The 26446-nt window shown below is 44.0% G+C and overlaps 1 protein-coding gene across 2 annotated transcripts in view; it reads left to right on the top strand.

Moving 5' to 3' along the window:
* The first annotated feature begins 3335 nt into the window (after positions 1-3335).
* The window catches only part of CACNA1S (calcium voltage-gated channel subunit alpha1 S), a 112579-nt gene continuing 89468 nt past the window's right edge, over positions 3336-26446 (top strand). The window contains exons 1-3 of one of the 2 annotated variants that reach the window (XM_033918421.1): positions 3336-3627; positions 21813-21918; positions 23543-23682. In XM_033918421.1, coding sequence (XP_033774312.1) covers positions 3476-3627; positions 21813-21918; positions 23543-23682 — 398 coding nt within the window. In that variant the 5' untranslated portion in view covers positions 3336-3475. The remainder of the gene's footprint in view (positions 3628-21812; positions 21919-23542; positions 23683-26446) is intronic. The other variant, XM_033918420.1, reaches the window with a different exon arrangement.

Below are 26446 nucleotides of genomic sequence, written 5' to 3' on the forward strand. Positions count from 1 at the left end.
GTGCGGGCGTCTAGTGGGGACGTCTATTGCGGACGTCTAGTGGGGACGTCTATTGCGGACGTCTAGTGGGGACGTCTATTGCGGACGTCTAGTGGGGACGTCTAGTGCGGGCGTCTAGTGGGGACGTCTAGTGCGGGCGTCTAGTGCGGACGTCTACGTGGGGACGTCTAGTGCGGGCGTCTAGTGCGGACTCAAGCTGGAGGAGGATGCACAAGGTTCTCACGGAGAAATTCACAACCACTCCCTGCAGCTCATAACCCAAATTCCACTCAGCCTGAGAAGGGTTCCGGCACGCAAACTGTTCAACAGCAGCCGAATCAGACAGCGTGCAGGGTCAGGGGGGCTTTGTTACCCGGTCGCATGACTGCTGAAGGCAGCCAAAGCCAGAAAATGTGAACTTTAGGACTGAAGAAAAGGCGAGGGAAAACCTCACTCCTCCCTTGCAATAGGGACACCCTCCTTCTCCCCCCCCCCCCCCCTCTACAGCTCTAACTATGTACCTCACTCCTGCTGGCCCTAGTGCCCTCCATCACACACAGATCTACTAATATACCCCGTTCCTTCCTCGCAGTGCCTTCTGGTACTCACAAACACCCCCCCCCCTCCAGATGGCTTCACATGCAGAAAGAAAGTAGGGCGTCTCATTATTTCTCCAGTGCTGGTGCCAAGAAGCAGACAGAGATTCTGATGTACTAAGGAGCACTTTCTCAGAAGCAAAACCTCCCCCTTCCCCAGGAGTGCAGAATTTGGTTTGAGTTGGGTTTGAACTTGCCAGGGCTGGACAAATTTCTTTCAGTTTGGTCCCAGGTATAGACAGAGCGTCTATTGCCTTTTAACTGGATTCCAAGCCTGAAAACATGTTTCCAAGGGTCGGTCCTTGAGGGGGTCGGTCGGCACGGAGACGGAGAGGTATTAGAACTGGGTCAGATCCCCGACCCACCCCGAAGGACCATTCGCCCCCCTGGCCTCCCCGCACTACCTATGAAGCAGCCGCAGCAGGATCGCGACGTCAGCTATATTTGCGCTACTTAGGAGCTGCTTCCTGCGTCGCGGTCCCGCCCCCTCCTCTGACGTCAGAGGAAGCAGCGCCCAAGCAGCTGAGGGATTGCTGACGTCGCGATCCTGCTGCGGGCTGCTTCATAGGTGTGCTGGAAGGTCAGTGGGGCGAGCGGTCCTTCGGGCGTGGGGGGGGACTGAGCGGCAAGGCCGGGAACACCCCCTCAGGGCTGGTACCCGGGGCGGCCCGCCCCCCCCCGCCCCCCCCCTAGGTACGCCACTGCTTTAGTATTAACTTTGATTTTAATGCTCTTTATGGAAGGATAGACTACGGTAATTTTAGAGTTGTTGAGAAATGAGAATTTGAGGGAAAAATAAGAGCAAGTAATAAATTAGAAAGTTTGATTGAATTTAAACCATGAAGTGATTTGAATACAAAACAAGCTATTTTAAATTGAATTCGAGATTTGACTGGTAAGTTAACCAGTGTAAGATTTTCAGCAAAGGAGAAACCTGTTCAAACCCAAACATCAACCTTGCTGCTGTATTGTATAGCAGCTGTAATTTCTTTTGTAACTTGATTGAAATTCCACTATAGATAGAATTACAGTAATCTAATTGTGTAAGCAACATTGCCTGCATTATAGTTCTAAAACTATTCTTATTTGGTGAAGAATCATGTATTGCACAAAATTGCCTTAATTGAAAAAAAAATTCTTAAATCATTTATTTGTGCTTCAAAGGTAAGTTTGGAATCTAGGATTATTCCAGAACTTTAGATTTATTTTTGATTGACAGGACTTCTCCAATGCTCAAGGTTATTTCTTTCTTAATTTTTGAGACAAAATCACCATATCAAAAGTTCCTACCCAGAAATCTCCAGTTTAAAGGACCGTTAGTTAATTAATTCTTGATGACTCCAGAATCTAGATCCCTGGAATACTGTACACTTCCCACTCTTTCAGATCCATCGCTCAGCCTCCAGTTCTAGGATATATCAAATAATTTCTAGAAACCAGTGCTTATATAATGTGAGTTCACTAGAAAGACAATTCCTGGTACCCAGAATCTCTTACAATGCCTTTGTGATGTCACAGATCATTCTAAAAGCCAAATTGGATGATTGCCTTTGTGATTTTAGTCGCAACTGATTGACTACACCACTATCTCCCATCATAGAGCTGGGTCTGAGATTCAAAAACCAGAGAAGCGATCAGAATATTGCCTTAAAAGTTTATTCCTGCTGCCTTATGTAAAGACCTTTATGTAACAACTAGTATTTTAGCCTGTTACATTAACGGGTGCTAGAATATATGTCTGTCTGTCTTTATTTCTGTCTCTTTCTTTCCCTCCCGCTGTCTTTCTTTCTGTCTGTCTCTCTCCCTGGCCCCCTTTGTCTGTCTGTCTTTCTGTGTCTCTCCCTGCCCCTGTGTCTTTCTTCTTTTCTGCCTCCCTTCCTCCCGCTGTCTGTCTTTCTTTCTATCTATCTGTCTCTCTCCCTGCCTCCTATGCAGCAGCATTTCTCTCCCCCCCACTTCCCTGTGCAGCAGCCACAGCCTTATTCCCTCCCCCTCCATTTGCCTTCTTGTGTAGATGGTAGGGTAAATTCCACCCAAACAGCATGATGCAGCATGGTGGTAGAGTTACCATATGGTTCCATAAAAAAAGGACGGATTAAGAGACATCCAGGTTTTACTTCCACTGCTTTCAATAGATGTAAAATCCAGATGTCTCAATCTATCCTCCTTACTTCCATTGTTTTCAATGGAAATAAAATCCGGATGTCTTAATCCGTCCTCCTTTTTCTGGAGCCATATGGTAACCCTACATGGGGGCCCAGGAAAGGAAGGAAGTAACCCACTTATAATTACTCCTGCATCTTCTGAGATGGATCCTCCCTGCTCTGGAGTCCTTAGCTCATATTTGCCTTGGCGGCCCTTATTTAAATCTCTGCTATTGCTTATACATTTTTGTATCTTACAAACTTATGCAGGGGTCGCACAGAGCTGAGGCAAATCATTGACCGCCTAGTAGACGTACGATTTCTGCGTTTTGAGACCAGCAGTACCGATTTCAGTGGCTTGATTCTGGGCCTACAAATACTGCATGGCTGCGAGATGTAAGGTGACAACCAGACCAGCCTAAAATATCCCTGCTGGGACTGGGTAAGTTGACAGTTATGTGGAAGGCTTTGGTGAGAGACACTGGACAGCTGCTGGGTCTCAACTCTTGCTGCCTCAGGGACTCTGGCTGGGGAACTGCAGTCTAATTTTAAGTTGTTGGGTCAGCCTTCTTTTTTTTCCTTCTCCCTATGCACTCTGGGAGAGCCTCCTCCTCAGGAATAAGGGGGCTTTGGTATAGACTAGTAACCGGGGAAGGAGGTCTCTGCCCTGGGGAAATAAAGGGGGAGGGGGGATTTTAAAGGGTAAAGGGGAGAAGACCCAACTGCAGGAAGTAAAGAAAGAGGGCAAACAACAAGATGGAGTCAACTGCCCCTCCAGATGATGGTTCTCTGCAAAGGAAAAAAAGGAAACCTCTAACGCCAGCTTCGCCCAGGCCACCGAGGTCTCTCTTCTGCCTTACCCTTCAGAATCCCCTGCGGAAGGCATGTATCAGTATCGTGGAATGGAAGTATCCTTTTTTGGGGTGCCACAGGTGGAATATGCCCTGGATTTCTGCGTTAAACAGTTTGGAGCCATTGGCCAAAAGAACAAAGAACCCCTTCCTTTTTTTTGGTACATGTACAATCCAGCAAAGGTATCAGGGAAAAAGTGAGAAAAACTTAACCTCAGGAAAAATGTATGAAACAGAATGAAATTTGTCCTCAGCTGTAGACGACAGGGGTAAGCTCTGACCTTGACAAAGCCAATGAAGAGAAAAAGGTAAAACCTGTCTATTAGTCTCTGTTTTATGAAGGCATAAAAGTTAAAGCAAAGTATTATTAAAAAAAAGAAAGAAAGAAGTAAGGAATCTATAACAGATTGTGCTCGTGTGTGTCATGTTTTGTTTTAGTCGTGCCTTCCACACATGTGCTGGAGGACACTACGCTCCCCCACCCCCCCTTCAGCTGTGCTATGGGATATGTCTGCAATGCATATTTTGCACAGACAGCCTCCAGCGGTAGAAATACCACATTTGAGATTGCCAGCTGGCTCCAGATTCAGCTAACAGGGTTAATCCTGTCCTGGGTTTACCCATTTGCATGCAGGGACTTGTAGTCTCTCTTCACTTAGGGAAGGCAATTGAGAAAATCAGAACAGCAAGTTCCTGCGTGAAATAGAGTAAAACCTCGGGAATAATCTCATCAATTGGAATGCGCTACCGGAGGAAGTGATCGGGCAGAGTACGGTACAGGGATTCAAACAGAGACTGGACAGATTCCTGGGGGATAAAGGGATCGTGGGATACTGAGAAAGTATAGAAACCCAACCAGGTCGTGCATGTGCAAGACCGGAGGGCTAGGACTTCGATGGGAAGATAGGACTCATCGGGAAACCAAGGTGGCATGGGGGCCCCTTCGGATGATTTAGACAGGTCATGACCTGTTTGGGCCGCCGCGGGAGCGGACTGCTGGGCTAGATGGACCTATGGTCTGACCCGGCGGAGGCACTGCTTATGTTCTTATGTTCTTAATTAGCTCTGGAGTCATTGGACAACTCTAATATGCAACCCCTGCTGGATCAGTAGCTACAAATAGGGCATGTGAGCTGCTGGAACCCCTCTCCTGATTTGGGGACAAAGAAGGTCAGTGGATAGCTGGAGTGGCAATGGAGGAGTGTGTGGCGCAGTGGTTGGATCTACAGCCTCAGCACCCTGGGGTTGTGGGTTCAAACCCCGCGCTGCTCCTTGTGACCCTGGGCAAGTCACTCAGTCCTCCTTAGCCCCAGATACGTTAGATAGATTGTGAGCCCACCGGGACAGAGAGGGAAAATGCTTGAGTACCTGATTGTAAAACCGCTTAGATAACCTTGATAGGCGGTATATAAAATCCTAATAAACTTGAAACTTGACCTATCAGTAGAAGGGACTGGGTAAAACGAGGACCTCGCAGACCCTACGAACCTCACGGATCTTAATCGCACGCCCTTAAAAATCTGCTCACCTGGGAGTGTGCGGGATCCGTGAGGTCTGAAGGAGTTAAAACAAGAATCTCTGCGGACCCCGAGCGTATGGTTAAGATTTGCGAGGTCCGCAGCCAGCAGTGGTAGAAATTAAAAAGAGGATCTCGTGGACCCCACAGAACTATAAGCACAGGGCCTTTAAAAGAGAGTGGCCTTGGCGTGGGGTCTGCACCGATCCTCGTATTTTAACTCCTGCAGACCTCATGGATCCTACTGCAGGGGGGTAAATGACAGTGGCAGTGAGGGTAGGTGATGCCCCCCCTACCCTCTTTCTGCCTCCCCCACGAGCCCCCCTTCCTAAGCCCCCCTAGCGATGCACAAAAGAGACCCCCGTTTCCACTCGCTAATTACTGACAGCTCTGGAGCTGCCGGTAACTGTTGTGCATGTGTTGTACACATTGCAAATGCAAGCAGTGTCTCACTTCCGGCTCACCACACAATTGTTTACCACGTACTCACCTTTATAGGACCCCCAGGGACCCCTGAAGAAGACTTTTTGTCGAAACGCAGACCGTGTTGGGTCCTGTATCCCTAGCGGACTAGGTCCTTTAAGGCTCTTATGTGGATGATTTACTTTTATGTGGATGGAATTATTTTATGTGGGTGATTTACTTTTATGTGGATGGAATTAAGAACATATAAGAACATAAGCAATGCCTCTGCTGGGTCAGACCTGAGGTCCATCGCGCCCAGCAGTCCGCTCACGCGGCGGCCCAACAGGTCCAGGACCTGTGTAGTAAACCTCTATCTATACCCTTCTATCCCCTTTTCCAGCAGGAAATTGTCCAATCCTTTCTTAAACCCCAAAACTGTACTCTGCCCTTTAACGTCCTCTGGAAGCGCATTCCAGGTGTCCACCACACGTTGGGTAAAGAAGAACTTCCTAGCATTCGTTTTGAATCTGTCCCCTTTCAACTTTTCCGAATGCCCTCTTGTTTTTTTATTTTCTGAAAGTTTGAAGAATCTGTCCCTCTCTACTCTCTCTATGCCTTTCATGATCTTGTAAGTCTCTATCATATCCCCTCTAAGTCTCCTCTTCTCCAGGGAAAAGAGACCCAGGTTCTCCAATCTCTCAGCGTATGAAAGGCTTTCCATCCCCTTAATCAGTCGTGTCGCTCTCCTCTGAACTTTCTCGAGTAACGCCATATCCTTCTTAAGGTACGGCGACCAATACTGGACGCAGTATTCAAGATGCGGACGTACCATTGCCCGGTACAGCGGCAGGATAACTTCTTTCGTTCTGGTTGTAATACCCTTCTTGATTATACCTAGCATTCTATTCGCTCTCTTAGCGGCCACTGTGCACTGTGCCGTTGGCTTCATTGTCATGTCCACCATTACCCCCAAGTCCCTTTCTTGGGTACTCTCAGTCAGTAACATCCCTCCCATCGTATAATTGTGCCTCGGGTTTCTGTTTCCCACATGCAATACTTTACACTTCTCAACATTGAACTTCATCTGCCATCTCTCTGTCCATTCCCCTAGTTTGTCCAAGTCCCTTTGCAATTCTTCGCATTCCTCCGAGCTCCATTAAATAGTTTGGTGTCGTCCGCAAATTTTATTATCTCACACTTCGTTCCTGTTTCTAGATCATTTATGAATATATTAAAAAGCAGCGGCCCGAGCACCGAGCCCTGCGGAACACCACTCGTGACCTTCCTCCAGTCCGAGTAGTGGCCCTTCACTCCTACCCTCTGTTTCCTACCCTCTAACCAGTTTCTGATCCATCTATGCACGTCTCCGTCCACCCCATGGTTCTTCAGTTTCCGGAGTAGACGTTCATGAGGCACCTTGTCAAAGGCTTTCTGGAAATCTAGGTATATGATGTCTATGGGGTCTTCTTTGTCCATCTGTTTGTTAATTCCCTCGAAGAAGTGCAATAAGTTAGTCAGGCACGATCTTCCCCTGCAGAAACCATGTTGGCTGGATATCAGAAGTTCGTTTTTTTCAAAATGTTCATCGATGTTTTCTTTTATCAGTGCTTCCGCCATTTTCCCCGGAACCTGTTAGCCGAGATGGTTCAAAAAATATGTATGTATTGGATCTATATTTTACAATACATTTACATGGATATCGTAAAAAGAAAAATATAGATCCAATACATACATATTTTTTGAACCATCTTGGCTAACAGGTTTTCTCACCATGAAACGCTTTGAAGGGGTTCCAATGACATCAAGTTAATATTTAATAGTTACTCCTGTAACCACAGACAGGAAATTGTTATTTTATTGTTTAATTGGATGATTCCATTTTTCTCATTTCACTCATTAAGATTCTTGGATCTATAAATAATGGACTAAAGATTGATTAAGGAAACTATTTTCTTTGTATTATGTATTCATTTATTATATATTGTAATGTCTGTCTCAATATTCTGAACAAGAAGTTAAAAAAAAAAAACAAAGATATCTGTGAGGTCCGCGTTTTACCCAGTCCCTCAGTAGAAGGGGTGGAGCACAGATTGTACAGCAGCTAGAATGTTGTCTCATCCTGTTGTTTTGGGCAGATGTTTCCACTAGTGCACATATATCGTAAATCTCTCTATGTATATACCCTCAGATTCTGCATATGGGAATGTTCCCCTCACACATTTAAGTATGGAGATAAAGTAGCAATACATATGAGCTTAAACTTTCAGGAAGAGGAACCTTGAGGTCTTTATCGTGGCAAATGCCTTGTAAATTAGTTACTCCAAAACCATCTCAATGTCCTTGATGTTCCTTTAATTTTCTTTTAAACTTTTTTTTAGGCCTCAGACTAGCCATTAGATGCCATGCATTTCTATGGTCACCAAACAAACCTATGGCAATGGCATCCTCATTAGCCCCATTATATATTTTTTCACATTTTTCTTATTGAAAGTGCTCAGTGCTATTTTTCTTTAGTGTCTCATATAACTTAATTCTTAAAATTATTATAACTTAATTGACTTATCTTAAGTCAGTCTTGTCTAGTACTATCATCGGGAAGGGACCTGTCATTCCAACATGTTTCGCCTTCTGGCTGTTTCAAGAAAAGACCCCCCTTTTCAAACTTGTTCGCACCATCCCGACCTGTATAATGCTTATTGAGATAAGGAGCGAGAGGTAGGCTTGCCATTGCACTTGAGGTCAACCAAACAGGCTGATCCGTCCTGGCTTTGCATGCAGGGAAATGTAGTTCCTGCTTTTAGTAGGGAAATCATTTACCCAGAACTGGATCAGCCTACTCAATTGACCTTAGACGAGATGGCAAACTGAGTAAGGCAGTGTCTCTCAAACTGGTGAGTCCCGAAGAGATTCCAGGTGTGCCACAAGAAATTCCAGAATTTTACTTTATTTTAAAAAATGTAGTGTATACTTCATAAGTATACACTAGATTAGAATCTGTCAATGTTATGAGCATCTCTGTGCCCAGACAAGCATCATTCTTTGATGTGTTTGGTCCTTGAAAATTAATGGTAAGTAATTTTTATTATTTTTTTATGCAGTAGTTATCCTACCTTGAGCAACAAAGCAACCAAGGGTTTGTTACCATTTGAATCTTCTTATCTTTGCAAACTTGGATTTTCAACTCCGACAGAAGTTAAATCGAAAAAAAAAGAGAATGACTGCAGATGGTGGATGATGAAATGAGTATTTGCTTGTCGACTATTGAGTTAATTTGCACTCAAAAACAAGCTCATTCATTGCATATCTGCTTTAGTTTCACTGTTCTTACAATTACCCATACCTAACTTAAAGAACTTTAAACACATAATTCTCCAATTTTTTTGTTGGTTTTGTAATTTTATCATTTCAATTATAATGTGCTGCAAAAAAACATTTGCTCCGCTTAGCATGCCATAAAAAGCATTTGCGCCATTTAGTGTGCCAGAGCTAAAAAGGTTTGAGAGACACTGGAGCAAGGGGACAGAGGTTGTCATCAAGCTCCCTATTCTTGGGGACAGCTGGAACTAGTCCTGGCTTTACCCCACTGCATCTAGGGACTTGGAATTCTGGCTTTTACAGGATCATCTCATCACTGACTTATGATCAGAATATTAAAAGGAAAACATTTGAATGCAAGAAAATCCCACACCCAATGCAAGTTAGAACACACACACACACACAAATTAAAATAAATATCCTTGAAGTTAAGATATTTGAAGTTAAATTGATCAGACACTTCAGTTTTGACTTAAAAGGACTCAATAGAGAGATTTTTTAAAAAATCTTGCTTCCAGAAAAGATTCTTCTGTGTCTCTGTCACCTTTTTATCTCTCTAACATCATCATTCCCCCTTCCCTATTCTTCTTTCACACTACTATAGCAACGATTCATTTGAATTTTCTGGTAATGCCATTTGTTGCTTCTTCTTTCCTAATATGAAGAAAGCAAACATGCCAAGTCACGCACATTTGGTCAAATTCACATGTCCTCAACCAAAGCCCCCTCGTCTTTCACATTTGGGAGGCACTAGTGCAGGGCTGCAGAAAGAAGCGTTCCTGCACGGATACAACAAACAAAGTGCTTACTAGTTCCTAGCAAGGTTTGGGGTCCCCACCCCCTTGGAGCTCATTGGTGGTTCTTCTTCCAATGTTGACTCCACTCTACTGGGTTGACCGCCATATTGGGTGAGGCAGAAGGCTGAAATTAAAAGCCAAGACCAGTGATTCTCAACCCTGTTCTGGAAGACCACCAGCCAGTCAGGTTTTCTGGATAGCTCTAATGAATATGTATGGGGCAGATTTGCATGCCTGTCACCTCCATTATATGCAAATCTCTCTCATGCATATTCATTAGGGATATCCAGAAAACCCAACTGGCTGGTGGTCTTCCAGGACAGGGTTGAGAACCACTGACCTAAACCATGTTGCACTGTGCAGATGCAACTCAAGGATTCATTGGGTGCCATGCAGTAGCCTGATTGTGCTAAATCCAGTACAGGTCATCTACACTTAGGTGCTATGATGGTGTACGATAAATGCAAATTCTATATCGACAATTATGGGTGTAATTTCTGTTATAATACTAGTGTAAGTCAACATTTATGTTCCAACATTCAGGTGTAGCTACTTACGCCAAGTCAATGGCTAGAATATATGTCCATGATTAAGTGTTGCAGTTGCATGCAATAAACAACATGGCTCTAGAAGCCTAGTGCATAAATGTCTGGCCCGCCCCTGACCTGCCCATGCGCCTCCCACTTCACACTCCCTTGCAGTTACGCACTATAGATTTTGAGTGCTAAGTTTCTAGAATAGTGACTCACCCTCAGATTCTAAGGGGTGCAAATTTACATGTAAAAAAATTGCACGCTAATCTGAAATGGGCACACAAATTGGTTGAACCAATTAGCACCAGTAATTGGGTGCTAACAATTATCGACGTTAATTGTCAACAATTTGGATTTGCATATACATCTTACTAAGTGTTAGTCTACAAAAGTTCTGCATGCAAATCATTGAGGGTGCAACTCGAAATGAGGGTGTGGCCATGGGAGGGGCATGGACAGGTCAGGGGCGTTCACTAAAGATGGGCAAAGTATTACTGAAAACTTGGACTCTGCACCCAACTTATGCGCCAGGATTTATAGGTGTAAATCCTCATGCCCACAATTTGGGAAGGAAATCGTCTCTTAGAGCTCTAAATTCCATTTATAGAATCAGGCCTAGCAAGGCCTAAGCTTACTCAGGTGTCGCTAGGCTTCCTAGACATAGGCGCCACTCCATTAGGCCAGCTATTTACTCACCAAATTTGGCAGCAGCTATGTCGGACATCTAACGTCGCCTATGTCAACCACACCTATTCTCCGCCCTTAACCATGCATACTTTTTAACATCTTCATAACAAGATCACCACTATTTAGCAATAGGCAGATTGTTTGTATCTTCAATATACAGACCTCAGCAATGTAGCCCAGGAATGACTTTATCTGGAAAACATTGGGTTGACCCACAAACAGGATCAAAATATTCATCTTATTTTCAGACTTCATGTGATAGTTCCTTTGTTATATGCATGATAATGTGTCCATGTTCCTTTACATATAGAGGTTGGAGTAGTCGTCCAGTTAAAATATGTCTCAACAAATATAAATCACGTATCGCTACTCAGAAATTAGATGCTCAATTAGTTCAGTACTGGATATCTAAGGGTCATTCTATTCAAGATCTTAAATGGTGTATTATAGATAAAAATGTCAGTAGGGTGGTAGGGTAGTGATTTTCATTACATCTTAAATTTCAAAGAACAAAGTTGGATTTTTCGTTGGAACTCTGTTCAACCGAATGGACTTAACTTAGAAATTGAATGGATTATGTTAGTATAAAACAATGCCATCTGTGCTGTGATTGGCTAATTTAATCATGAGTTTCCATTTAAATATCCAGCAAGAAGACGCGGTCACCATCTTTGAATCTAAGAAGTAATGTGGTCAAACCGATGAGTTGCTGCTAGAGGTAAATAGTAATATTTATTGTAAAAATAGCACTCTATGTGGTATTTTTGCTCGAGGAATTCTTTTGAAGATGAGTGTAAAATTATGTTTAAGAGATTGTCTTATATATTTTTTATTTAGGGGGCAATTTCTTGAAGCAGCTTATTGGCAAAACATGTCAAAAGAAATAGTCCCCCACCGACATTTCAGTTAAGCTATGTACAATGTATGGCTAAAATTTGAAAGAGCACTATATGAGTTTATTGAATATTTATAAAGGCCGATGAAGATGGTAGTGTATTTTGCTACCTGGTGAATTTTGAATTTGAAAAATTTCATTCCCGGGCTATACTGCTGAGGTCTATCTATTGAAGATAGTGGGTGGCGCAGTGGTTGAAGCTACAGCCTCAGTACCCTGGGGTTGTGGGTTCAAACCCCACGCTGCTCCTTGTGACCCTGGGCAAGTCACTTAATCCTCCATAGCCCCAGGTACGTTAGATAGATTGTGAGCCCACCGGGACAGATAGGGAAAATGCTTGAGTACCTGATTGTAAAACCGCTTAGATAACCCTAATAGGCGATATATAAAATCCTAATAAAACTTGAAACTATTGTTAAATAGTGTGGTTCTGTTATGAATATATTTGCTTATCTACCGCTATTATAAGATTATATTGAGTTTTGCCATTTTTTTTGTGGTATCATACTTTTTAACATGGACATCATTAGGAATCCCTAGGCATTGAGGGCACCTCCACTTTGGCATTTTAACGCTTTGGCACCAAAAATTACAAGTTAAATAAAAAGAAAGACAGCTAAGAATCATTTTGTGGAGCTCCTTTTGGTTGCAATCCAATCCAATTTATATCCCAAATGCACTGTGAGAAAATCTTCCTCACTGGGACAGTAGCATACTAGTAACATAGTAAACAGTCCATCCGGTCTACCCAATAGTCATACTCATTATACAGTATATTCCTGGTTAAATTGTCTATTCTTTAATATTTCTGGGCAATAGACCATAGAAGTCCATAGAAGACCATAGAAGTCCATAGAAGACCATAGAAGTCTTTAGGTTCCCACTGCTGGAGTTGTCATTGAAGCCCACTCCAGCCTATCCTAACCATCCTGTCACTGGATCTTCTATCAAAGCCCTTCCCAGCTCATCCTAAACCAAATCACGATATACGGGATGCCCAGTACCGGCCTTAGTTTGTTTATTCCATCCATTTTCTACTTAGAGATTCTCTTTGTTCATCCCATGATGTTTGGAATTCCATCACCATTTTCATCTTCAAGTCTTTTTACATCCTTTTGGCACTGGCCACCCTTGCTGTCCCTGGAAATGGAGCACTAGCTCCCTAAATCTGGTTACCAAATTTATTATTGGTCCAATATGACTAAGGGACTCAAATGGCTTCAAGGGGCAGATGGTCATTTTTCTCGTCAAGCCCTTCCAACCTGCTGTTTTCAAAACCTACTTTCTAGATGGATTTCTAAGCAGTTCAGAGTTCATCTAAATCTCAAAGGGGCGTGTCAGACGTGTGCTGTGAGCAGTATTCCCTCTAAGCGGGCGGGTGTTGTGAGCAAACTTTTTTCACTGTGAGCTAAAAATATCGGGCGCCAGCAAGTTATGAGCCAAATAAATATGTTGTCAAAGTTGCTGATACATGAGGACGAGGTATTCAAAGGAATTTTAGGCCTACACGCTAAATTAAATAACGTTAAATAATATTTTTAAGAACACAAAACAACGCATTAATTCTTGAAAGTACAAAATTCTTTATTTATTTTTTTTTTTTTTACCAGAAAAACTCAAATTTATTTTAAAACAGTCTACAGAAATTGTAGGGATGAAATGATATCTTAATAAATGTTTTACAACAAATGTAGTTATGTCTGTTACATCCATATGTGTAAACTGTAAATTAAAAACAGTCCAGAAGACAATACGTTTGATGCTTTCAATTTCTAGACAATCTATCAATTCCAGCTTCTACACAAAAGTATAAATACATTAAAACACCCCCACCCCGACGTCCGATTCCTCCCCCAGCCTCCCCTTACCTTTGCGACGCGTTACATGGACTGCCAGCTCGCCTGCCTGCAAGCACGTGTGTGCGCTGTGACGAGAAACTTGTGCGCTGCGATGTAATATTTTGTGCGCCAGCGCACGCCAGCGCAGCTTAGCGGGAACACTGGCTGTGAGCATGAAAAAAGAACCTCTGACATAAAGGTGGAAGGAGTTCTTTGTCTGACATTCGTCTATCGATTAAATCAGGTAACCCTCCCCCCCCCTCCTGAAATTAGAACACTGGCTTCCACTCTCTGCACGTATCACCTTCAAACTACTGACCTTGGTCTACAAATCTCGTGCTATACACATCCCTTTATATCTCAGTATAGGGTGGGCTTATGATCTGGATGTTTTCCTGACATAATTGAACACTTTAGAATACATCCAGGGCACAGTTTGAACATTCGGGGCTAGACCCATTTTAACAATGAATACTTGCCAAAAAAGTGCCTAAACTAGCCAAATGATTACGGGAAGGATGTAAGAATGACACCCTCCCTCCACCTCCCCAGTGGTTGATGACCCCCCACCCTCCAAAGATGCAAATGAAACAATACATATGAAAACATTACATTACATTAGTGATTTCTATTCCGCCTGTGCCTTGCGGTTCTAAGCAGATTACAAATTAGAAGATATCTGGACATTTCCGAGAGAATTACATAACAAAGATTCAAGTATGTTACAGGATACGGTAGAGGATAACAATACATTCAGTTCTAAGCGGATTACAAATTAGAAGATATCTGGACTTTTCCGCGAGAATTACATAACAAAGATTCAAGTAATTACAGAATACAGTGGAGAATACCTGCCTGTATGGCAGATTTAGATGTTCTGGGCAGTCCTAGTAGAGAAGCAAGCAGGTTCCTGGAGTAGCATGATGGCTCGTATAGTAGTCTGTAGAGTAGGGGACCCAGGCCCATAGCCCACTCTAACTAGTACACTTGTAGTGGAGTGTGTGAGTTCACCAAAACCTACTAGACCAGGGGTGTCAAAGTCCCTCCTCGAGGGCCGCAATCCAGTCGGGTTTTCAGGATTTCCCCAATGAATATGCATGAGATCTATTTGCACGTACTGCTTTCATTGTATGCTAATAGATCTCATGCGTATTCATTGGGGAAATCCTGAAAACCAGACTGGATTGCGGCCCTTGAGGAGGGACTTTGACACCCCTGTACTAGACCATCATAAGCATAAGGGCTATTGTGGTGTACAGTAACTGCCCCCCCACCCACTTATAGGTTGTGAAAGATGCAGAATCCAGGTGGATACAGCCCTTTATGGGGTCAGAATTGCAGGATCCTTGGAGATCCTGCTGAATACTGGCAGATCTAGTGCTTTTGATGGGGAAGGAGTACAGAATATGGATGTTTCCTGCCACTGTCCGTCCCCTCTCATCCCTTCACTTCACTTTGTCTACTATTTATTTTGCTTCTTTCTGGAACATATTGATTGTATTTTATGCCTCTTTCAGTCCCTCACAATCACTCCCTGAAGCAGCTTCCACTATCTTGCCTACCATTTAGGTCTGTTACTTGCACCAACTGTTTTGACTCATTTTCAGTCATTCTGCAGGAAGTCCCCTCCCCTTATGCAGACATCATTGGTCCTTCTCTGCCAATCCCAGCCACAGAAGAAAAGTACTGCATCATAGGGTGCGGGACTTTACAGAGACGGGTGAAAGAGCATGGGGATTCTCTACTGAAAGACAGCCTGCTGCTGTCATAAAAAAGCATTCTATTCTTAAGGTGGTCTTCCCTAGATCCTGGAGATCCTTAGAATCCTGGAAATCCTGGTTTTACCCAGACTCCAGGAAACATCTGTTGGGTGTTCCGCATTTTGACGTGCACTCAGTCCACAGCTTTTGCACTGAGACGACGTTAAACCAGCTTCCATCGCGGGTATTTGGTTCATCCACACAATTCGTGTGCATCCACTTTTGGAATCCTTAGGACCCCTGAGGAAGAGTTTGTAATCGAAACACGGACCGTGTCGGGTCCTCACCCAATGTTATAAATACAGATCAATACATGTGAAGTAGAACTATTCAAACATATGTGGAGTTGAACTGTTATCGGTTTTAAATGACATTCTATTCTACTGAATAAAGAACCTGCTAGAGAATGACACGGGGACAAATTTTTCCCTGTCCCCGCAGGAACTCATTTTCCCATCCCATCCCATCCAGTGAGTTCTTTTTCCTGTTCCTGCCTCAAACACTTTAAAATCATAAGTAGCAACATTCTAGAGCTCAGATTGTGATGTCATAATGCCTCATTCCACCAATGCCTAAGCTCCGTCCTCATCTGCACAAGCCTCAAACACTTTAAAATCATAAGTAGCAACATTCTAGAGCTCAGATTGTGATGTCATAATTCCTCATTCCACCAATGCCTAAGCTCTGTCCTTATCTGCACAAGCCTCAAACACTTTAAAATCATAAGTAGCAACATTCTAGAGCTCAGATTGTGATGTCATAATGCCTCATTCCACCAATGCTTAAGCTCTGTCCTCATCTGCACAAGCCTCAAACACTTTAAAATCATGTGTTAGAGGCTTGTGCGGTTAAGGCAGAGCTTATAGGAACGGGGCGGTCAAATTGAGTTCCTTCGGGGACAAATTTGTCTCCATGTCATTCTCTTCAGTTCCTTTTCGTTTCCTACAGGAAACCATCTGCTAGGTGTTCCGCATTTTGACATACTTCAGGAATTTTAGGGAATTTAGGTCTGTGTGACTTTGGACAAGTCCCTCTTATCTCCCTGCATCTCAGTTCTAATCCCAGCTCTGTCAATGCCTCACGTTATTTCCCTGTGACTTGACTACTCAATTGTGATTTGCAAAAGAGAGACAGGTAATATTTATTATTATTAGAATTAGGATTTATTTATCTCCTTTTTTGAAGGATTCACTGCACATAAGCATTAGATTTAATATTAATTGTTCAGCATTATATTTCTGGACACTTTTCCACTTGAAATCATCACAGCGTCTCAGTGACAGTGTGGCTGAAGGGATTTGAGCTCAAATCCAACTTCTTCTGGAAACCATTATGACACGTCCTGCCTTAATGCATTTAGATATAATTATATTTTTGAGCTCATTTTTGCGGCTTAGCATGGAGGTATGGCCTGCAGCGAGGCAGAAATGATTTTCGTCCTAGGAGCAAGCAAAGAAGTGGATTTGTTCAAGGGGGAAGATAAGTCATCCTTCCCTTCAGTTATAATTCAAGTATGTGAGACAGAGAGCAAAGCTGTAGAGGAATGATCCATCTGTGGGGAAATAAAAACCTTGGAAAACATTGCACTGGTTTGTCTAAAATGAAAAGGACACGGCTGGGGGATTTCTGTGTGAGCCTGGGCTGTAAATCACATGGACTTGCGGCTGCTCTTAACTTCACTGTTAAACACTTAACATTCCAGCTCATTTTTCTTGTGAACGTTCAGTGCCAGAGGTCATAGTGCATTACAGACAACCTGTGAGCATTCTTGTTAGGTAATGTGCATCTGGACCTCTGGATTTACCCGGACATGTCCTCTTGGTTAGGTCCACGGCGGAACGCGACCTAGGGGTGATCATTAGTGAGGACATGAAGGTTGCCAATCAAGTGGAGAAGGCTTCCTCCAGGGCAAGACAAATGATGGGGTGTATCCGCAGAGGTTTCGTCAGCAGGAGACCTGAAGTTATGATGCCGTTGTACAGAGCCAAGGTGAGGCCTCACTTGGAGTACTGTGTTCAGTTTTGGAGACCACACTACCGAAAGGACGTGCTGAGGATCGAGTCGGTTCAGCGAACGGCCACCAGGATGGTCATGGGGCTCAAGGATCTCACGTATGAAGAAAGATTTAAAAAATTGCGGCTGTACTCACTTGAGGAAAGAAGAGAATGGGGAGATATGATTGAAACGTTTAAGTACATCACAGGACGCATCGAGTCAGAAGATGATATCTTCTGGCTCATGGGACCCTCGACCACCAGAGGGCATCCGCTGAAAATCAGGGGAGGGAAGTTTCATGGCGACTCCAGGAAGTACTTCTTCACCGAAAGAGTAGTGGATCATTGGAACAGACTCCCACTCCAGGTGATAAAGGCCAGCAGCGTGACGGATTTTAAGAGAAAATGGGATACTCACGTGGGATCTTTAAGGGAGTAAATTCAGGGGAGGGGATACTTGGAATAGGCAGACTTTGTGGGCTATAGCCCTTTTCTGCTGCTTTTTTCTATGTTTCTATGTTTCTTTTTCGAGGACTGTCCGGGTGTCCGGATGGATTTTAAAAACCCAGCAGTTTGTCTGGGTTGTGGAAGGCCATGGTTCTGACAAGAGCTCGGGGCCACATCCGGAGCATGCGCGGATCCGATGAGATCAAGTTCAAGTTTCAAGTTTATTAAAATTTGTTATCCTGCTTTTTCTGTAATCAAAGCGGCTTTACATAATAAAAATTGTAGGGTGCAGGGAACAAATAAACATCAGATACATTACATCATGAAAACATCAAGAGACAAACTTTCAAGACTAACTAAACAAACGGGCACATGAGGAAAGGAAAGAGCTACAATTGTTGATAGGAAAGAACCAAAAGAGGGGAATACGAGAGGGTGGGGAAACAGTAAATTAAAATTAAAACCCGGTTAAAGGATACTGGATTCTGAAAAGATTTAAAAAATTAGAAACATCTTTAAAAGGACGATTTACATTTCAAATGACATCACGCGCATGCAGGCATGTATGTGACATCATTGTGTTCCATCTGCACATGCTCAGAGGCCCTCTAAACATGGCCCCGAGCTCAGGGAAGGAGAAGAGTTGAGGTTTGTGTGGGGGGTGGAAATGGGGGCAGAATGAGGCGGGGCCACATCCTATTTTTTGCTTCAACAAATCTGGTCACCCTAAATGCATGGAAAATGACATCATTTTGCTTTGCTTAATGAAGTTCTTACACAGCGTAAAGCGTCTCATTCATACATGACATATTTCCTTTTCACACATGTACTTTGCAAAATTTTGTGCATTCTGCATCCTGAAATGCTTCCATATCTCATTCTGTTTATGTTTCCTTTTGGATAGAAAGAAAACAAGCTGATATGACAAATAACTGTGGATCGTTTCGTGTCGTACTGCAGAAGCATCTGGATGAATGCATGAACTGTGATCGCAGTTTGTCCCCGTGTTTGGTCCTCTCCTCATAGAAACATAGAAGATGACGGCAGAAAAGGGCTACAGCCCATCAAGTCTGCCCACTCTGCTTACCCACCCCCTGTCTATGCCCTAATGACCCAATTTCCTTATCTTGACCCTCGTAGGGATCCCACATGGGTATCCCATTTATTCTTAAAGTCTGGCACGCTGTCTGCCTCGATCACCTGCACTGGAAGCTTGTTCCAATGATCAACCACTCTCTCTGTGAAGAAATACTTTCTGGTGTCGCCATGAAATTTTCCGCCCCTGAGTTTGAGCGGGTGCCCTCTTGAGGCCGAGGGTCCCTTGAGAAAGAAAATATCGATCTTCCTGTATTCTCCTCCCCCTTTTACCTTCCTCATTTTTATTTCTTAATGTAATTATAATCTTCCTCCCCCCCCCCCCCCCCCCAATTCCTCTTGTATCCAACTTGTCTAAACTTTGTCCTTGTCTGGGCTTCAACCTGCCATATTTTATTTCTATGTTTCTATTAATTTTTAATATTATAAACCGGACAGATACCTGTGATGATTGGTATACCAAATTATAAATAAACTTGAAACTTCCCAGACCTTCAGGTTGGTGTTTTTCAGAGTTCACCGTTCCACTCTGCTTTTCGGGAATTCTGTTACGCGGTGCCCAGAATTCGGCACTGGAATAAATCGCTGCTAAGCATGATTCTATAAAGGGGGTGCACCTTTTATTGTTTATTGGAAGCTTCTATACCGCTACTAATTTAGGGGTCCTTTTACCAAGGTGCTCTAACCGATGCTAAGGTATCTTTAGTGCGCGCTAAATCGATTAACGCATGCTAAATAAGTTAGTGCAGTGTATCTCAAACTGTGTGCCGTGGCACACCAGCGTGTCTCCTGAGATTTCAGGTGTGCCGTGACACACTGGTGAGGAGGAGAGTCATCGATGCCGGCTGACTGCCTGCAGGACGTACCTCTCCCAGTGAGAGGCACGTCCTGTAGGAAGTCAGCCGGTGCAGATGGCTCGCCTCCTCTCCCCGCGGCTCCCGGATCCCTCCACCGAAGCAGTCGCGGCCAGATGGGCCTCTGCGCATGCGTGATGACATCATTGCGTGCGCGTGACATCATTACATTGATGTCCGCGCACTTCCGGGTGCTTTCCGGCCGGGGCACTGGATTTAGTGTGCCGCCAGCCGGAAAATTTGCAAGGCACTGAGTTAGCGCATGCTAATTCGGTAAGCGTGCCTTAGTAAAAGGGCCCCTTATTTATTAAAAACATTTCTTACCTATTCCTAGGTAGCTTACAAAATACAGTCATAGTATGCAGACAGACAGGCAAGCGGTACCATAACTAAAGCGCGTAGGACTTTGGCGTGCCAATAATCCAGCGCTGACATTTGCGCAGACAAATGCACGTTGTTGCTTCTGCCATTCCCGTTTGCACTATGGGGGGGGGGTTGGAGGGGAACCCCCCCTGACTACACTTAGAAGTGCTTGCACTCCCATGCGGGGGGGGGTTTGGGGGAACCCCACCAGCACTCTGAAAACTCCTGAAGACTGAAAAAGGGAAGGAGAACGGGAGTTTTCAGTGTAGTGGGGGGGGGGGTTCACCACACCCCCCCAACGTGAGCGCGAGCACTTTAAGTGTAGTGGGGGGTTCCCCACCCCCACACCCATCAGAGCACAAACGGGAATGGCAGAAGCTGTGCACAAATGTCGCCGCGGGATTGTCAGTACGCCAAAGTCCTGCGCGCTTTTGACGGGTCACCCAGGCAAACACATACAACAATTTCTTCAAAGGGACAATTACTTCTCATAAACATCTGCCTATATCAATGTCAATATCCTCATAAATTTCCAATAATCAATCATTTAAATACTTCCACAAATAGAGTGGTTTTCAATACTTTCTTAAAGCTTTGTCGATCCAAAAGTACTCTTAGTGGTTCTGTTAACTTGGTCCATAATGTCACTCCAGCTAAAGAAATTGCAGATGTCCTTGTATTTTCCATAATGTACATGTGAAAATTCTGTCAAAGACTGTCGTATCGCCCCCCCCCCCCCTTCCCCCTCAGACCTTAGAATCCTCAACAGCCGGTACATTGTCTTCACCTGGGTCAGATACCGAGGAATACCCTGATGTAAAACTTTACACACCAGCACTAATATCTTAAAGATGATTCGAGACCCTACAGGCAGCCAATGAAATTTTTTTTATATGATTGAGTTTCCTCACACCACATATTAGAGGTGCCGCAGAATTTTGGATCATCTGTAAGATCTTACTTTGTGCCGACGCAGTCCCCAAATAAAGGGCATTGTAATAATCTAGCTTCTCAATAATCGATTGCACCACTATCTGAAAGTCATACACTGACAGCATCGATTTCAATCTGCTCAGTAATTGTACATGGAAGAATGCCAATTTCACCACAGGTGTAGCCTTTCGCTCAGCCTTTTGAGCCCAGGTCCTGCACACAGCTTCTACGGAACAGTTTATTTCCGACTGGTATTTTTATCCCTGTATCTTTACCATAGGACTTCATAGGGACCCCTGAAGAAGACATTCTGTCGAAACACGGACCGTGTTGGGTCCAGGGTCCAAAGCTTTTCAGCAGACTGCATCCTAGAGGTTTTTATGTGATTTGCCAAGTTTTAATAAGAACATAAGAATTGCCGCTGCTGGGTCAGACCAGTGGTCCATCGCGCCCACGTGGCAGCCCTCTGGTCAGAGACCAGCGCCCTAACTGAGACTAGCCCTACCTGCGTACATTTGGCAAACTCCTGGTGTTCTGTGCCCACCTCTGGTTAAGATGCCATCCTCCTGGTAGACTGAATTACACTGAGTACGCAGCAGTTAGCAATGGCCGGCTGTTGTACCCTTTCCTCCATGGCTGGATAATGTCAGGGAAGGTAGGACCAGAGGCCGACCACTTGCATCAGACCTTCCCAGTTATGGCAAACTGGCTGCTCCGGCAGCAAAATCCTAACGACACTGCAAAATGGCACCCGGGGAGAGAAGCCGGTAGGCCCAGCTCCGTGTTCCTTTCCTTAACTTTGAATACCAGGATATTTGAGGTCATCATCCTGCTGACTATTTTTGCCAACTGCGTGGCACTAGCTGTGTATCTGCCGATGCCTGAGGATGACAGCAACTCTGCCAACTCCGGCCTGGTAAGGAATTCTTCCTCGTCCTTCTTTTTGCATGCATGCTGCTTGTAGAGAAAATAGGTATACTGCTTTGGGGGGGGGGGGGGGGGGTCAATGCTCAAAAGACATGTGAAGAGATTTGGGAACATGGAGAGGGTTTGCTGTGAACTGAAATGTGACTGAAAACTGGATTTAAATCCCCTCCTTCTAAATACCCAAAGACTGTGTGACATTTTTAGATGGCCCCTTCTCAGAAGAGCTTATAATCTAAATTGGACGGACAGACATGACATAGAGGGTTAGGGGATGCAGAACCCAAGGTGAGAGGAGTTAGGAGCTGAAAGCGTACGCAGCACTGTACATTTTGACATTTATAGACGGTTCCTGCTTGGAAGAGCTTACAATCTAACTTGGACAGACAGACATGACATAGAGGGTAGGGGATGCAGAACCCAAGGTGAGAGGAGTTAGGAGCTGAAAGCGTACGCAGCACTGTACATTTTGACATTTATAGACGGTCCCTGCTTGGAAGAGCTTACAATCTAACTTGGACAGACAGACATGACATAGAGGGTAGGGGATGCAGAACCCAAGGTGAGAGGAGTTAGGAGCTGAAAGCGTACGCAGCACTGTACATTTTGACATTTATAGACGGTCCCTGCTTGGAAGAGCTTACAATCTAACTTGGACAGACAGACATGACATAGAGGGTTAGGGGATGCAGAACCCAAGGTGAGAGGAGTTAGGAGCTGAAAGCGTACGCAGCACTGTACATTTTGACATTTATAGACGGTCCCTGCTTGGAAGAGCTTACAATCTAACTTGGACAGACAGACATGACATAGAGGGTAGGGGATGCAGAACCCAAGGTGAGAGGAATTAGGAGTCGAAAGGCACTTTCAAAGAGGTGGGCTTTACACTGGGCCTTGAACGCTGCCAGAGACGGAGCCCGCCGTCGGGATTATACTATACTCAATAATGTGCTCAAAAATGTTAAACAGTTTATTGTGGTACTTCAAAGTGTTTCCACAAAACAGAAACTGATAGTGGAAAATGCAGCACTTATCTCTGAGGAACATTTTTCAGCCCCTGTTATATGGCAGGGCAAATGCGTTGCTCAGCTTCAGACTTCCGATGTCTTTTCCCTCCATTTTCAGTAAATTGCTAGCGACTGGTAGATCAGGGCAACCCCCTTTTGCATTCTTTTTGTGGGTATGCATTTAGCAGTGGTGGATTTATGTCAGTCCCCTGCCTTTTGATCAAGGGCTCCTTTTGCAAAGCCGAGGTAGCGATTCCCCCGCAGCAAATGCCTCGGTGCATTTGCCCCAGGGCAGCTTTGTAAAAGGGGTCCTAAGTGTTCTAAACCTCTGCACCATACAAGTTTGATACATTGACACATGACATTATCAGACAAATCATAATGCTTGTTCTCTCTCTGTTGTTTTATAAATAGTACTAAGGGTTCCCTGCTATAATGTGTAATCCTACAGGCACACTTGTTGCATGATAATTCTGTGGTAGGATAATGACCATACTTTTTTTTTTTTTTTTTTTACATTATTGGTGGGATTGAATGCAACATCCCCAGTGGTCTCCTGGCACAGTGAATGAGACTGTTTAGCCTCATCCATCTTTTCCTCCCATGCAGGAGAAGGTGGAGTACCTCTTCCTGATTATTTTTACCATAGAGGCCGCCCTCAAGATCATAGCATATGGGTTCTTGTTTCATACAGACGCCTACCTCCGGAACGGCTGGAACGCCCTGGACTTCATCATAGTCTTTGTAGGGTAAGAACACCTAATGTAATGTCACATGCACACGATCTGTATATAGAGAGGAATTGTTTCTGGGTAGATACCTGTCAAGCTTTCATGCTCCATTTGCCCAGTTCACTAGTGAAACCAAGCTTTCTCCAGTCTCAGTATTACGGATCTGTGAAGTACTGATTGGGAGAATTCCAGTGATGTTGGTTGCGTGCGTGGATGGATTTTAATGTCAAATATATTTTTTTATTGAGCAATCAAGAAAACAACATGGCAACACAACAAAGTACAAAACCAGCTCAGTAGAGTATGAAATGTCTCCAAAACAACCCCCCTCCCACCCCCATTCCCACCCCTGCGTCCTCCTTCCAAATACAAAGTAGCAAAGAATTATAAAAGAAAGTAAAACACCAAGCTAAACAAAAGGATAAGTACAAACAAGAAGCATCAATTAAGTATCCGGCTACGAGCCAGAGGGGTCAAAGTAGTCCAAAAAGGTTCCCAAGTGATCTGGAAAAGGCGACCCTGACGAGAAGACAAATCAGTCACATCCCTCCGCTCCCACATCAGAAGAGAAATCATGCGGCTTGTGGATGGATTTTATACGTATTGCATTGGTTTTTATTGTAATGCTATTGTTTTCAAAATCCGTCCGCACACCTGGACAGTTCTCTACAAAGAAGACGTGTCCGGGTAAATCCAGACACGTGGTAACCCTAATTGAACCTGCTGTCTGGTGTATCTGCTCCATCCCGATTATACCCCTGTGCTCACAGATAATATTAACCACTTAACCTGCCTAAGTAACCTTAAAATTCTATAGTTTTTACTTCTTCTATTCTGTATGCATGTATCTGACGGACTCTATATTGCGACTATTTCTCTGATTGTCCAGCACCTCTTGTTGTAAACCGCCTCGAACTATTATGGCTTTGGTGGCATATAAGAATAAAATTATTATTATTACTAAGTCCTGCCAAATATTGGCAGAAAGCCAGCTTGGGGTGGGGGTGGAGAATAACTGAAAAGGGGCCTCTCCTGCCCAGTTAAAATCTTTTGAATATTGGGCCCATAGATTCCAGGTTTGCACTCTGGCATTTTATTTCTACAAACAAAAGTGCTACTTTACTGTCTTTTTTTTTTTTTTTTTTTTAACAGGCTGTGTGCACGCATATTGATTCTGAAATCATTCAGCTGTCTGACCAAATTTTCAGGATGGGCAAATCTCTGTGAAATGTTTTCCTAGAAAACTTAGGGATCAACCCAATAATGTAAGAAAAATCACTTTTTCAGCTGCAGTTAAGAACATAAGAGCATAAGAAGTTGCCTCCGCTGAGTCAGACCAGAGGTCCATCGCGCCCAGCGGTCCGCTCCCACGGCGACCCATCAAGCCCATTGCCTGAGCAGTGGTCCTTGACTATTTCTATAACCTATCTCTACTCCTATCCCTATAACCTAACCTCAACCCTTATCTGTACCCCTCAATTCCTTTGTCCTCTAGGAACCTATCCAAACCTTCTTTGAAGCCCTGTAACTTGTTCCGGCCTATCACAGCCTCTGGAAGCGCGTTCCATGTATCCACCACCCTCTGGGTGAAAAAGTACTTCCTAGCATTTGTTTTAAACCTGTCCCCATTTCAATTTCTCCGAGTGCCCCCTTGTACTCGTGTTTCCCCATAATCTGAAAAATCTGTCCCTGTCCACTTTTTCTATGCCCTTCAGGATCTTGAAGGTTTCTATCATGTCTCCTCTAAGTCTCCGCTTCTCTAGGGAGAATAGCCCCAGCTTTTTTAGCCTGTCAGTATATGAGAGGTTTTCCATACCCTTTATCAGTTTAGTTGCTCTTCTCTGGACTCCCTCGAGTACTGCCATGTCTTTCTTGAGGTACGGCGACCAATACTGGACGCAGTACTCCAGATGCGGGCGCACCATTGCGCGATAAAGTGGCAGGATGACTTCCTTCGTCCTGGCCGTGATGCCCTTCAATACCGATCAAAAGGTGCAGCTGAAAACTCTTCTTTTTGACAGCTGATACCTTTATTCTGGAAGAAGCTGAAAAATCTGATACTATTAGCTTCTCCCTCAATTTAGGCGTCTCCTTCTTGCTCGCTCCAGTCCCCTCCTTTCCTTTACCTTCCCATCCTTTCCCTCTCTTTCCTTTTCATTGTAAGTCACCTTAAGGGTATTGCCACCTTGTGGCCAACTTTGACTACTTCAGCCTTTATGATCCCAACAAATCACTGAATTGTAAATCAGAAAAATAAGCACACTTCATCGATTTTATCACATGCGCAGAGACATTATTCTAAGACTCCTTGTTCCCCAAAGCAGGTAGGTCCAATCCTGATGTTGCAAGGCTGGAAATGTTGTTCTGATTTCTAATGAAACCCCAAATATTGAGCAAGCTTCTTCACTCTTTCTGGGGAGGGGTAATTTGTGTTGATTGCAGCAGCACCTCTCCAATTATTTTGAAAGACTGGCTTCAAATGGGCAGAACTACAGCTACCAGCATGCAAGAGGGGATGAACCAGGTTTATGCTGCCACAAGAGCCAGCAGGTCGTCTTATGGAAAATGCTTCGAATGGATTTCCCGTCAGAATGAATAACCATCCCTTTGCTATTAGGCTTTCCATTGATCCACTGCATTTATTTTACTCCTGATGTAAGCAAGTGAGAGAAAGAAAAAAAAAAAAAAAGGTAGTGACTACAGTAATAGTACTGGTACAAATCAAAAGCAGCAGGAAACAAGATAAGTCTTTCAGGTAACCACCCCCCAGAGAGAAATAAAC

This window comes from Geotrypetes seraphini, chromosome 13 (genome assembly GCF_902459505.1).
Source record: "Geotrypetes seraphini chromosome 13, aGeoSer1.1, whole genome shotgun sequence".
Taxonomy (NCBI): Eukaryota; Metazoa; Chordata; class Amphibia; order Gymnophiona; family Dermophiidae; genus Geotrypetes; species Geotrypetes seraphini.